This window comes from Fundulus heteroclitus, unplaced genomic scaffold (genome assembly GCF_011125445.2).
Source record: "Fundulus heteroclitus isolate FHET01 unplaced genomic scaffold, MU-UCD_Fhet_4.1 scaffold_54, whole genome shotgun sequence".
NCBI classification, from domain to species: Eukaryota; Metazoa; Chordata; class Actinopteri; order Cyprinodontiformes; family Fundulidae; genus Fundulus; species Fundulus heteroclitus.
In genome coordinates, this window is record NW_023396967.1 from 1,297,869 (window position 1) to 1,311,472 (window position 13,604).

A 13,604-nucleotide genomic window follows, 5' to 3' on the forward strand; every position below is an offset into this window, starting at 1 on the left:
TGGTCAATAGAGTGCAATTTAATCAAAGATCTCAGAAACAATAGTGAACAAACAACATCATGAAGACCAGGGAACAAAGCAGTGAGGTCAAGGATAAAGTTGTACATAGATTTAAAGCTAGGCTACTTTAAAAACATATCCCATACTTTAATCACCTCACAGGAAACTGTAAAATGATCAACAGAAATAGAAAGAGCATGAAACTGCAAACCTATAAGACTGTTCACCTAGACTGACAAGGAGAGCATTAATCAGAAGCATTCCACCTGAGATTCATAGTTAGGTGGAAGAACCTGCTGCGACATAAACCTCTGGTTGTGCACTTAATATATTTTGCTTTCATGGAAGAGTTGCAGGAGGAAAGCCATTGTTGAAAGCTATCATGACATGGAGATGATGTTCTTCTGCAGGGACTGGGAAGCTGGCCAGACTGAAATAGAAGATAGATGGAGCTAAAAACACAGAGAATCCTTAAAGAAAACCTGTTGGAAGTGGCAGTTCACCTTCTAGCAAGACATTAAACATACAGCTGGAGCTACAATGAAATAGTTTAGGTCAAAGTATTTTTTTAACCTTTGTACATACTAGTAAATCTCTTTAAAACACAAGGTATTATTATCAGTAGTGCCCTGATGTGTTAGAATGGCCTAGTCGAAGTTCAGACCTAAATCTAATAAAATGCCTGTGGCCATGAAAGGCTGATTGCAACTGCAAAACACACTTTTCATATTTTTATTTGTTTACAAAAAATACTATCTATTGCTTTCCTTCCTCTTTACAATTATGCATCATATTGTGTTGCTTCATCAAATAGAAACAGTAAAATACATTAATGCCTGAGGTTGGTAATGTGACAAACTGTGAAAAACCCCACAGGTTATGAATACTTTTGCATGACACCTCTTATCTATGCCCAGTTTAATGGATTGTGCAGCTTCCATATCGAAAGCCTGACCTCTGTAGAAATGTATGTCATTGCATTGAGACTTGCAGAAATGTAATTTTTATATGAAAAATGCTTAATAAGACTGATTTCAACTTCCTTCATTTTTATTTTTCACATGTTGCCCAAACCACTTCATCACTCTGTTCCCATTAATCACTCGAGACTGCAAAACGTCAAAAGGTTGTCTGAGGAAAAGAAGGAACTGTGAAAAATTGATTGTCTGCTGTAACATGTTTGCACACAGAACAATTAACACCTTTCTAACATCTACCAAAAGCATCCACCAGATCCAGTAATATTGCTCCCTTTAACATTCTCTATCTTCCTGGCTTGTTGCTAAATGTTCATCCTGTCTCATCTGTTGTCACAGTTGTCACGCCACTTCACAAACCTTTTTTGCATAAACCTGCATACACACTCACTCACACATACACACACACACACATATATATGTATTAAATACAGGGTTGTTCAGCCCACTTTTCCAGTCTGCCGGGCTACCAGTATCACCATCAGCGTTGTGGGAGAGAGTTTTCTGACGATGAGAAGCCTGTGTTTCTGTGTCAGCACTGCGGGAAGAGCTACCGCTCCAAGGCAGGCAGAGACTACCACATACGCACTGAGCACCCGCCAACCATCAGCACCATCATGAAGTCGACAAACAGCAGTAACTACCAGAACAACGTCACTGACACCAACAACAATACTGGCAAGGAAAGGGTAAGTGCATCTCAGAAACTACTATTCAAAGTTTTGATTAAATATGCACTCAGTTTGTTTCATTTCCATTTTTTTTACAGGGGCTCTCTGAGGACTCTCCATCAGTAGGGAAGAAAAGAGAGCAATACCTGCCCGAGAGGAAAGACTGGCAGGAGAAACCGCCAACCGGCCAGCCTAAAGCGAAGGATCTGGAAACAGAGGAGGAGAGGAAACCAAGCAAAGAGAAAGCAGCACAAGTTAAGAGTCAGGGGGAGGACTTTGAAAGGACCCCCAGCGGCCGAGTGAGGCGGCAGTCTGCTCAGGTGGCAGTGTTCCACCTGCAGGAGATAGCAGAGGATGAGCTGGCCAAAGACTGGGGCACCAAGCGGCGCATCAAGGACGACCTGGTGCCTGACAGCAAGAGGGTGAGGACACGGATGTCACATACAGTGCTGACTGGAATAGTCATGCCTTTTTCCCCATTTTGTCACTTTTAAACCACGAACCTCAATGCATCTTATTTGTATTTTGTGTGCCAGACGTACAAAAATCAGCAAAAGGAAAATATTATATAATTTTGTTTTGTTTTTTACAAAGAAAAAAAAAAACAAGTGTGGCGTACAGTGATATTCATCCCACTTAACTCTGAAACCACCAAATCAAATTAACTGTAGGCAATTGCCTTCATGAGACATTTAATTGGAAATCAGAGTCCACCTGTATGTAATTTATTCTCAGTATACACACAGCTGTTCCGTAAAGGCCTCAGATTGTTTGTTAGATGACGTTAGCGAATAAACAGCATCATGAAGGGAAACAAACACGACAGAGAGGTAAGGCAAAACATTGTGGAGAGGTTTAAAGCAAAGTACAATATTTCCAGCTTTCAACATCTCGTTTAATTCATTAAACAAAAATGGAAGGCAGCGTTTCCCCCTGAAAACAGAACAAGCCCGCTGGTTGTAAACCAGCAGGCTAAATGGGGGGTAAACGACGGGGGAGTAACGGCGGGGGCAAGGGTGTCATTGTCAGAGCCGAGCGTTGCCGTGCTGTGAAGTCTGCACAACGCAGCGCAAAGCTGGTGCTAATGCTAGCTTAGCGCGTAGCACCGAACGCTTTTGTGTTTATCTTGTCTACAAAGACGGTGAAATGTTTTCTTCTGGCTGTTCTCCATGTGCTAGCAGACTTGGAAGCTTCCAGCAGCAGCTCATTATTTGGGTCAGGTTTGCATGTGTATCTGCAGAGCGGAGACGGGAGTGTTTCTATGGGCTGCTGCCAGAAGAAGTGCAACAGTTTGGGCTGGTGTGAATGGGTCAGTTTATATTATAGATTGCCATATTCAAATCTGTTTGAATAATTCATTTTGTAGTATTGGTTATATCGAGACATCGAGATATCCATTATTTTGACAACCCTACTATATACCATCTTTGGTATCACTGTTACTGATCTACTAAGTAAAGCCTGGGGGCCACAACGCTTAATACCAATACAACGGGGGAAACTCTGGAAGGGAAAACCGCAAGCCTACCAGTGTATGGTGGTTTCACCTAACCTGACAGGCTTGTTATGGAGAGCGTTAATCAGGAAAGCATCCTAAAGGCCCTTGGTGTCTCTGGAGGACCTGCAGAGATCCACAGCTCAGGTGGGAGACAGGACCATTTTTAGTTGTACACATTACAAATCTAGCCTTTATGGGAAAGTGGCAAGAGGAAATCCACTGTTGAACAAAAAGCCATAGGAAGCACAGTTTACTGTTTTTGGTCCTGAGCACGCCATCCTCACAACTCTGGAAGAAAACATGTTGTAGGGCTGGGCAATACGGAGCAAAGATTGTGTCTCAACATTTTTAGGCCGAATGCCGATAGATATTTATCTTGATATGCTTTTCTTTTCATAAAGTAATTGTAAAAAGGCATCTCTGAATCAAAGCTTTATCCCAAATGTCTCACAGGCACATTTTTGAACAAACAGCAGCACATAAATATGAGAAACAGCTGATAAATAATCCTCTGGAATACATACAATTATAATTCTAACACAACATAGACCATCTTGATATAAACAATATATTCTCATTTTATATTAATCTTTTTTTTATCTCAATATTTTTTGAATCTCGATATAATGGATATATCTTCCAGCAGGACAACAAACCTAAACATACAGCCAAGAGCTACAGTGTAATGGTTTAGTTTAAAGTATATTATTGTGTTAAAACAGTCCAGTCAGTGCTGAGAATTAAATCCAATAGATAATCTGTAGCACGACTTGAAAATTGTTGTTCACAGATGCTCCCAATACAATCTGACCAATCTTAAGGTGTTTTATTTAGAAGAATGAGCATACATCCTATAAGTCTCCAGATCTGTAAAGCTTTTAGGAACATACCCCAGAATGTTTGAAAAAGTATTTACTCAGGGGGCCTTAATGCATAAATGCACACCACACGTTTCAGAACATGCAGTACTTTGTTTGGATCAACCACATTAAAATACCAGGGAAAAAAAATGAAGGCTTGTGAATGTTACCTGACAAACTGTATAAAACCTATATGGATAAGGACAGAGAGAGTAACGGTGTCAGGCATCTTTGTAAGGTGTTTATTGCAGTGAGTTAAACTATTATTGCAGTGGACGACTGAGGAATTTCTTTTTCTCTCTACAGTTGAACTACACTCGTCCTGGCCTGCCCAACTTCAGCCCAGAGGTACTGGAGACCTGGAAGAACCAAGTAAAGGAGAAGGGCTTCATTTGCTGCACAAATGCTGTATGAAAACTCCTTTTTTTTTAACGTGTCCAAACACACAAAGTACAGAGTTTGTGAAAAGAAAGAGCAAACCCTTTAAATTCTGGGTTTTTACGTATTGTGAAGAAGTTTAAATAACCGTAGAACTTGGTGAACAGCAGATTATTGTGCATGAAAGCTCTGTTATATAGGGTTTGCTTTCTTTTTGCAAGGACTGTCTTATAAAGATTTTTCTTTATTTCAACAATTTATTAAAGTAGGAGTTGTATAAAAGTTTTGACTGACTCACATTAATCACTTGCTCTTATTTTGACTTTGTTCCAGAACTGTGAAGCTGTCTATTCCAGTGTGTCCGGGCTGAAGGCACATCTTGCCAACTGCAGCCAGGTACAGACTCCCATCTCTAGCAGATCTATCTACTAGATTACACATATCTCTTGTGATACCAGCATATAAACTGAAAAGTACAAAAACAGAATCTAATATTTGAGCTTGAGTTCATCTCCCAAATCAGATGTTTTCTCTTCAGTTTGTCATAGAAAAAGCTGAAATGTATCCACAAATTCTAACCAATCTATTTAGCATAATATGAGGCTCGGGTAACCCTATAAAAGAAATGAGGACGCATTAAACTCATAGTAAATTGTGTGAAAACAAATAGGACATTCAGTTAGAAATTTATTATTTATTATTTATTAAGTTATTTTAGAATAAAAGTTGGTGTGAATATTATTATTTTTTATCTCTGGAAAACAGAGATGATTTTATAATAGATAAGAAAAGATTACCTTTTTTAATTTTTCAACAAAATATATAAACAAAACATCAATGTGTATTCTAACAGAGGAAATGATTAGGACACATTACCCCCTAATAACTAGTCCTACCCCATTTAGTTGAAATACCTCTTTTGAGGCGCTTCTTGTAAATCATTTACTCGTCTCTGATGTCTGTGTGAAGAAAGTTTGCCCTACTCCTCGTCATTTTAGGTGGAAATACATATGGGGGTGTCCTATTTTATTCCTGAGTTGAAATTGCATGTTCTAGAACATTTTACAGAATATTTTAAATGTATTTTATTCAGCTTTTACTGTTTGTTTACATTTTTTTAATTTCTCAGTATTGTTAAAATTATTATTAAATATTCACATGTCCACAAAAATACACAGGCTGTAAAAAAGCTGATTTATTTCATGACTATATTTCCAAACATAGACAAATGCATGCATACGCATACAGATCCATTCATGAATGAAGATTAAACTCTAAATAGCAGCTTTCAATAGAGGAGATACAAACATCCCAGAAGAAAACCTGTTTAAAAAGTGTCCGTCGGGTCGAAAGGAATTATTACAGCTCCATGAGGCATGTCTCCTAAAATCTCTCCACTTAACGTAATGAGCTGTAGTTTTTTTTACTAGTTTAATTAATTTAATGTCTATATTCATACATTATTTGTTTGTACTTGTCTGTGTGTGTGTGTTTTTCAGGGTGGTGGCGAAATGGGAAAGTACACCTGTCTGATCTGTCAGAAGGAGTTTAGCTCAGAGAGCGGCGTCAAATATCACATTAGTAAGACACACTCACAGGTGGGTCCCTCTCTGAGGAAACGTAAATGCAATATTACAAACATCTCTATGGATGTGCACAACTCGTGTTCAGTTGGAAGTGAGAGCTTTATCTGTATGAACATTCAGGAAAACCTTTCAATGAAGTGTTGCAAAAACAAGAATTTTTGCATAAAGTGGCATTCTTGGACCATCATGCAAAAATAGTATAATTTATGACATAATCGTCCTGTGCCTGTTTTCACAAAGATTCCCAGATTCTGTCAGAGCTCCTATCTTAGCCTAAAAATTCCTACCTAGGCGTCTTAGCTTAGGAGTAATTCAGATTGCTGCTGAGAGCGACTCTCTGAGTAAGGCAATTACAGAAATTTTATCTTAGTGTGAAGGTGTGGTTGACCCCGTTGCCAGGTATGATGCTCTCTTTTAAGAGCTTTGAAGGATTGATAGTATAAAAAAACCACACAGCTCAGAAAAATCAATTTTTTTTATAAAGATTTTTCCAAAAATGACATGACTTAAGAGCTACTTTTAGTCTTAGCATTCTTTGTGATTACGGGCACTGGACCTTTACTAGTTGAGTGGTTTTCCATGTGAATGTGTGTTTGTGCAGTGCATATGATGAGTGTATGATGTCGTCCATGAACGCTTAAGTGGCTGCAGTGAAGGAACTGAAAACACGTGAAGCTAAAGGGAAGTTTTCCTCAAGCTAATAAAAGTGATCCTGATTACTGCCTGTGCAGTAGCTTTTTTAAGCAGCTGCTCAGCAAGAACTTCCTCAAGAAAAAGATGCTTTCTTTCTGTTTGCTTTTTTTAATACAGCCACATTATCCATGGTGTTAATTTGAGATTTTATGGCGTTATGAGTTATTTGCAAAGGATATCATGCATTCAGTCACACTCTTTGCCTTTAATCTGGGCTTGTTTGGACTGAAACTCTTAGAAATAAGCTGAGCCACACAGAAATAGTTTTGTGTGTGGTAAGCCATTCAAAACGTGATGTTCTACAAATAAGTCGTTAAGTTTTTAACACATTTATACAGAGCTTACCAAAACTTTTAAAAACTTTGTCTCCCCTAAAAGACAGTGCGTCAATCCTTTACAATGCTAAATGTCAAGCTGTATACTCAGCAAGATATTACTGGTACCATCATAGAAAAATTTGATCATTTTAGTAATTCAGTCTAAAAAAGTGGAAGTTATATATAAATGCTCTATTGACTAATATAGCTCAAGTGTATTTTTCCTGTTAATTTTATTGCTTATGACTTATAGTTAACGGCTTAAATTTGGCTTCTCAGAATGTTTGAACATCACATCAAACTAAAGCAAAAATATTATAGCTTGGACTAAACAGTTGTGGCTGTTTGCCAGCCGAGAATCATTAACATCTTTCTCAAGGAGAATTAGTAACAAGGTTTATTGTCACATGTAAGATGCGAGACAGCAGAACCAACCATCTAGGCGAACCTGAATTTCTTTACCTCAGCGGAACTACAGGCTTATCGCCTCTGTGCGATTCATGCAAAAGCCCCAAAATAAATGCTCCTAATGCCGTATTTGTTGGACTATAAGGCACACTTAAAACCTTAAATCTCCTCAAAAATTGATGGTGCGCCTTATAATCCAGTGGGCCTTATATCTGATTAAATTTGTGCTAACTGACAGATTTTATGTGGTACAATGTGCTAAAAAATTTGTCAAAATGTGTAAGTACGAGTTTGGTTGGCATCAAAGCTGCTCCGTTTAATAACTATTCAGAGCATTACGACCTAATCGGACCCATGAGCTGTCTACAAGATTGCCTGACTGTAATGTTGAAACTAGAAGTGCATTCATGTAAAGGCCCCCACATGCTCAGTTGCAGCCTGCTGGAAAAGAAGCGGCTCTAGGTTCTCAGCTAGCTAATAACACATTTTAACATCCGTTCTGCCGCTTCGTCCCACTGGCAGAAAGTGTGGGAATTGTAGGAATTTGCCACAAGAAATATAGACAACAGTACGCTGGACTATGAAGGGTAAAACGTCCGGAGAGTCAGCGTGGAGTCCGCTAAGCTAACAGTATGCGCACAGTACGCCTGAGTATGTGGGGGCCTTTAGGCAGCCCACGCCCGGAGAACTCTCTAGCAACATTAAACCTAGTAAGTTAATTCAATATAAAAGTTAGGTTTATTTTAGCCTTATATTATAAACAGTGCAGTGTAGTCCAACTACTCTGTCCTCCCGACAGAGACAGATAGCTCTCCTTCTCAGGAGATAGCTGTCTACATGAAGCGGCGGAGTGATATTACACACTTGGGAAGAATATTTAGTGCGCCTTAAAACCCGGTGCGCCTTATGGTCTGGAAAATACAGTATTTTACAGTACATGGGCATAGTTTTCAATTGGCTGACACTTTTTTCTTGAAATAAATTTTAATCGGTCTTATTTTATGTTCTAATTGCTCGATAGACGTATTTATGAATGATTAGCAGTACATTATTGTCATAAAGAATAACAAAAATACACACTTCATAACATATCCAAATGTTTTTTTAACTGAATTACTAAAATAAATTAACTTCTTAAATAAATTCGTACTCATTAAAATGACCTAAAAACCTTTAACAGTTTTTCATCATGGCATTATCAGGTCCTTTATTGAGTTGCTTATGATTGTACGGTTGTTAAAGAAGTATTCCTTAATGTTTGCACCTGTATCCTGTCCAGATTCTGATTTATTTATTGCCTTCTTTTTAGAACTGGTTTCGTGCGTCAACCAGTCAAGTGGTCTCTAGTAACAAGATTAAAGGGTTGGAGAACAATGGATTCAAAGCGGAGGTGAGGAATGGTGCCACCACTGGTAAGAAAAGGGGTCGGAAACCAAAAGAGCGCCCCCTGATGGACGGTCCTCTTCAAACAACGACAGACGCCCTCACCACCACCCAAAATTCACCTCCAGCCATGAACCATCCCTCTTGCTCAGCACAGTCCCCAGCCCTGATCCCTGACCAAACGGACAGCGATGAGCCGGGCCAGGAAAGGCAAATCCTCCCCTCTGCCACCCGACGGAGCAAACCCAAGAAGATCTATTTGTCAGAGTAGCACAGCTATTATCATCCCTGCTTACCATAAACATACCACCCTGCAACTAAAAGGACCTCTCCAACTTGGCACTGAGTGGAAAGCCAGATCTACAATGAAGACATTAAAGATTTAAAACAGTCTTTAAATCTTGGTTTTATACCTTAGAGTTAATGTGTGCACTGGTATGAACACTTATCACCACAGTAGTGCATTTTCTCCATTCCATTTCTGTTTCCTTTATAGGGCACACATTTCAGTTTCTGTTCCCACAGCCGAGTCCGTAAGCCAGGAGCAAATCCAAACCCTTACATGGATAGAGGTTTTTAAACAGAAGTAGTATCCCAAATAGATAAAGAATAATAATAATAATTTTCTCTGCAAGAATCAAAGTGTTTTGAAAGGATTTAAAAAGGAAATTTCTATTAGCATGGTGAAGTCATTTTATGATTGCTGGTGTTTTTTTTTTTCATGTTTCCTCACAGATATACTGTACGTGTACATAAACAGTATCTATATCTATATATCTATATACTCAAAGCAATGACGCCATCCTTCGTTCTCAAGCCTGAGGCGTCCTGTTGGCTTTCTGTCAGTCACAGATTTTGCAGTGTATTGTAGTGCAACATTGTTTAAATGTGTTGTTTTTCCTTCTAGTTTTGCCTTCGTTGCTTTTTTTTTAGATTTCTAATTCTAGTGAGCAAATTAGCAGATAAGCTAAAACGTCGTTCAGTTTTTTTTAATTTATCCCCAATGCTGTTCCTTTTACCGAACATTTCCGCAGTTCCTTTACACTGAAGGTGATAAGCAGTACACCCAAAAAAGGGATTTTTATTTGTATCTCTTAAGATATAAGTTGACTAGAGTAACACATAATGCAATATTATTTAATTGATTTCAGCAAAGAAGCGAAACAAGGTCTAGCAAAGCTAAATATTTAAAAGAAGGAATGATTTTTTAAGGTTGTTGCACTTTTGCAGCGCAATCAAATAATATATGTATTAAAAGGAGGCCATACGATGGACTCTGTTTTACTATAAATCTACGTTGCGGAGAAAATTTTAAAAAAAGCTATCTTTTATAGAAAGGTTTAGGATGATAACCTTTATTACACGGGCAAAACATGCAAATCAACATTCTGAGAAAGTGATGTATTTGAATGAATTCCTGGAAGCTAAAAGTTTTTGCCTTGCACTTTAACCCTCTACCCTTCTTGCTCCCCTCTTGTCTCTTTTGCACTCTAGGACTATTCAATCTAGCCTGTAGGTTGTCTCTTTAGCAGCAGTGGGGAAATGTTGCTCTGATGGAAAAGTTGAAAGGACAACGCTTTCTGAACTATGAAACAGGACTTTATGATTATCATTTACAGAGCCTGGCAAAAGAGTTCACACCCCTCAAACATTTTAAGATTTCGTTTCATTTGCAACCACAAACTCTGTTCTTTTGTTTGGGTTTTATGTGATCAACCAACATAAAGTTGCATTTAACTGCAGTATCTGTATTTCTCTGTCGAAACCACCTTTTTCTGTAATTACAGCTGCTAGCCTTTTTGGAGCATATCTCTACCGCTTTTATACATGTAGAGACTAAGATTTATGTTGGTTCTTTACAAATTATACCATTCTCAGAATTGATGAATATCTGTGAGAAGCAATTTTCTGTTGATGCCACAGATTCCCAGTTTGACTTGGGTCTGTGCTTTGACTGGGCCATTTTAAATGCGATTACATCCAAACTGTTCGACTGTGTTTTAAGCTGCATGTTTAGGGTTGTTGTTCTGCTGGAATACGCACTTTGCGTTTCAAGTCTTTTTTTTTTTATTATTATTTTAAAAAAGCCTCTTCCAGGATTGCCCTGTTTTCAGCTCCATTCATCTTTCTATCAACTTTGACCACTTGAAGAAACGCATTCCCACAGCATGATGCTGCCACCACCACGTTTCACCTTGAAGACAGTGTGTGTTTAGAGAGCATAGTTTATTATGCACCACACAGCATTTTGCATGTGGGACAAAACGTTTAACTGTGGTCTAATCTTACCGGGGTGCAACTTTTTACACATTTGCTTTCTCCCCCCCCAGGATGGCTTGCGGCAAACCGCTGATGGGGTTGCTAATCAGCAGTTTCATTCTTCTTTCCCCTCTACCAGAAAGGTCAGACCTGTAGACCTAAGCTCAGGATGCTGTTTCATAATTTAACCCTGCTTTTAACTTTTCTACAACTTTATCCCTGACCTGTCTGATGTGCTCTTCATGATGCTGTTTTTTTTTTTTTTTTTTTTTTTTTTGTCCGTTGTTCTCCAACAAACCTCTGAGGCCTTCAGGGAACAGCCGGGTTTATACTGACAATGTAGCACAGATTAACTCGATTTACTAATTATCATCTCATTAGAAATAATTAGATTAAAAGAGTCTGAAAACATATGCACCCCATGCATTTTAGATTTTTATATTTAAAAGAAATGATTTTCCCCCCCTTGTTTTTACAGGTTTGTGCTACTTTGTGTTGGTCCATCACATAAAATCCCATTACAATGCATTGAAAACAAAATGTGAAACAGCTCAAGGGGTATGAATGCTTCTGCAGAGCGCTGTAACCCAGAAAGCCATAGCGGGTCTTAGTGAAGTTCACAGTTTCTCAACGTTTTAACTTCAGATTTGTTATGGAGAAGGGAGGATAAAAAAAAAGTTAGATTACTTGATTACTTAACATGGAGAGAATATTTTCACCTCAGCATTTTCAAAGTAGATACTTGAATCCACAGTTATATTAAAACTTTACAGCAAATGTAAAACGACATATTGTTTGGTTTATTTGTGCTGTTTATGTGTATAAAATGATGACATGCTCACTTTAAAAAAAACAAACAAAAAGATCACAAATCTATTTTATATTTTCTTGTGTGTATTACCTAGTTAGCAATCTGCTAGTTTTGTGATATGAGGAATAGGAAGGGTGCTCACTTGCCACTTTACCTTAAAGACCTGATACAACTCACTTAAAGTCTAATAATCCATCCATCCATCCGTGACCTTCTCACTGGCAAGTTGTCAGAGTTTTGGAGCTAAATTTGAAAGTTGTGGTTAAAACCAAGCACTGATGTCAGCAGAACGCGTTCAACGAATATACAGGCGTGTGTTCAGGTTGTTTCATCCCCGCGCTGTTACTTTTCATTATGTGCAGCGAAAATTCAGCTCGAATTCCTCCTTTACTAACCTGACATTGGAGTGTTTTCAGATGGGGATCGACATCCTTTTTTTGTAGTGTGACGGGCCTTTTATCTGCTTTTAAGGTTCGGTTGACAGAAGAGCAGAAGTTAGAGAAGCACTGATCGGTCCGTGGACGTTTTTATTTAAGTTGTCCAGACCTTGCGTGCGTGCGCGTGTGTGTGTATGTTTGTATTAAACAGTTAGCACCTTTGTAACGAGTGGATGTCGGAGAACGGCGACGCTCTCTCTCCGCTGAGTGTGATGCTGTGGCACAGAACCAGTTCGTCAGCTGCTTGTTTCTCGTTTCATTAGAACATTGCGTCGACTGTGTTTACCCAACAAGCTTTTGGTGTTGCAATATGATAGTTTAGCACTGCTTATAAGAGTGGATATTTTATATTTTATAACACCCTTTACTATCTGTCTTCCTATTACTTGGAAAACACATCTATCCTGCAGTGTGAATTAACTGCAACTTGTTTAAAACTTACAGCAATATACCATATTTAGCTCATTTTGTTGGCTTGCCAATATTTTGATATTTATGTGTCTTCTTAGAAGTGTGTGGCTTTTTTTTTTCTTCCTAGCCCCCTAATTTTCTTTGCTTTAGAAATGCTTTTTACATGATATGGATTTTACAAAACGAAAAATAATTGTAGACCACAAAGAACCTTGTTGGCAAACACTGTTATTTTACCCATTTTGATGATGCACATGATTTCAGCTTTCTCAGTACACAACGGCAACCCTGTCGAGAGTCCTTTTATTAATCATTATTACATATTGATATGGGAGCAACAAGGCATATGTACGTGTGTTTGTTTCTGTATTTAGTGCACTTACTATAACATAAAATAGGCTTGAAAATAGGAGTGTTTTTTGGAGCTTTCTAGTGACCTGGAGTGTGTGGTGTGACTTTTGTACCCAGGGAAACAGGAGGCTCAAGTGTCTTCCCTTTGTCTGCAATGTTATTTCCAAAACCAAGGTTAATCCTTAGAAATCCTCTTAGACAGCCTATGAATTTTACCCTGGTTCGTTTTGTATGCTACCTACTTGAAAAGCAGGAACCGGCATCCGACTCTTGTGCCGGTCATTGTGATGAAATATATGAGAGCCGCGCGACGGCTCGTAACTGTTTATGACACATAGGTAACAGATAAAATGAGACTAACGATGTAATTAAGGTTTCCAAATCTGAAATGAAGCTGTATAGTACCTAACACTTGGAGGAATCAACACCTCCTTCGTGTCTGAACTGTTACACTTTTTTCTCCCGAACTTGTTGTATTACCTGTGCATTAGTATCCCTTAACTAATTAATAAAGTTTGATGACTAAATCTGTGTTGTGTGTGTAAGATCTTTACCAGTCTCGTT

General features: G+C 38.4%; 1 protein-coding gene across 6 annotated transcripts in view; it reads left to right on the forward strand.

Moving 5' to 3' along the window:
• znf512b (zinc finger protein 512B) overlaps positions 1 to 9,677 on the forward strand; it is a 45,691-nt gene extending 36,014 nt beyond the window's left edge. For 5 of the 6 annotated variants that reach the window (XM_036132750.1, XM_036132748.1, XM_036132751.1 and 2 more), the window contains 6 exons: positions 1,412 to 1,666; positions 1,747 to 2,070; positions 4,313 to 4,414; positions 4,718 to 4,780; positions 5,884 to 5,982; positions 8,698 to 9,677. In XM_036132750.1, coding sequence (XP_035988643.1) covers positions 1,412 to 1,666; positions 1,747 to 2,070; positions 4,313 to 4,414; positions 4,718 to 4,780; positions 5,884 to 5,982; positions 8,698 to 9,042 — 1,188 coding nt within the window. In that variant the 3' untranslated portion in view covers positions 9,043 to 9,677. The remainder of the gene's footprint in view (positions 1 to 1,411; positions 1,667 to 1,746; positions 2,071 to 4,312; positions 4,415 to 4,717; positions 4,781 to 5,883; positions 5,983 to 8,697) is intronic. The other variant, XM_021316259.2, reaches the window with a different exon arrangement.
• The last annotated feature ends 3,927 nt before the right edge of the window (positions 9,678 to 13,604 follow it).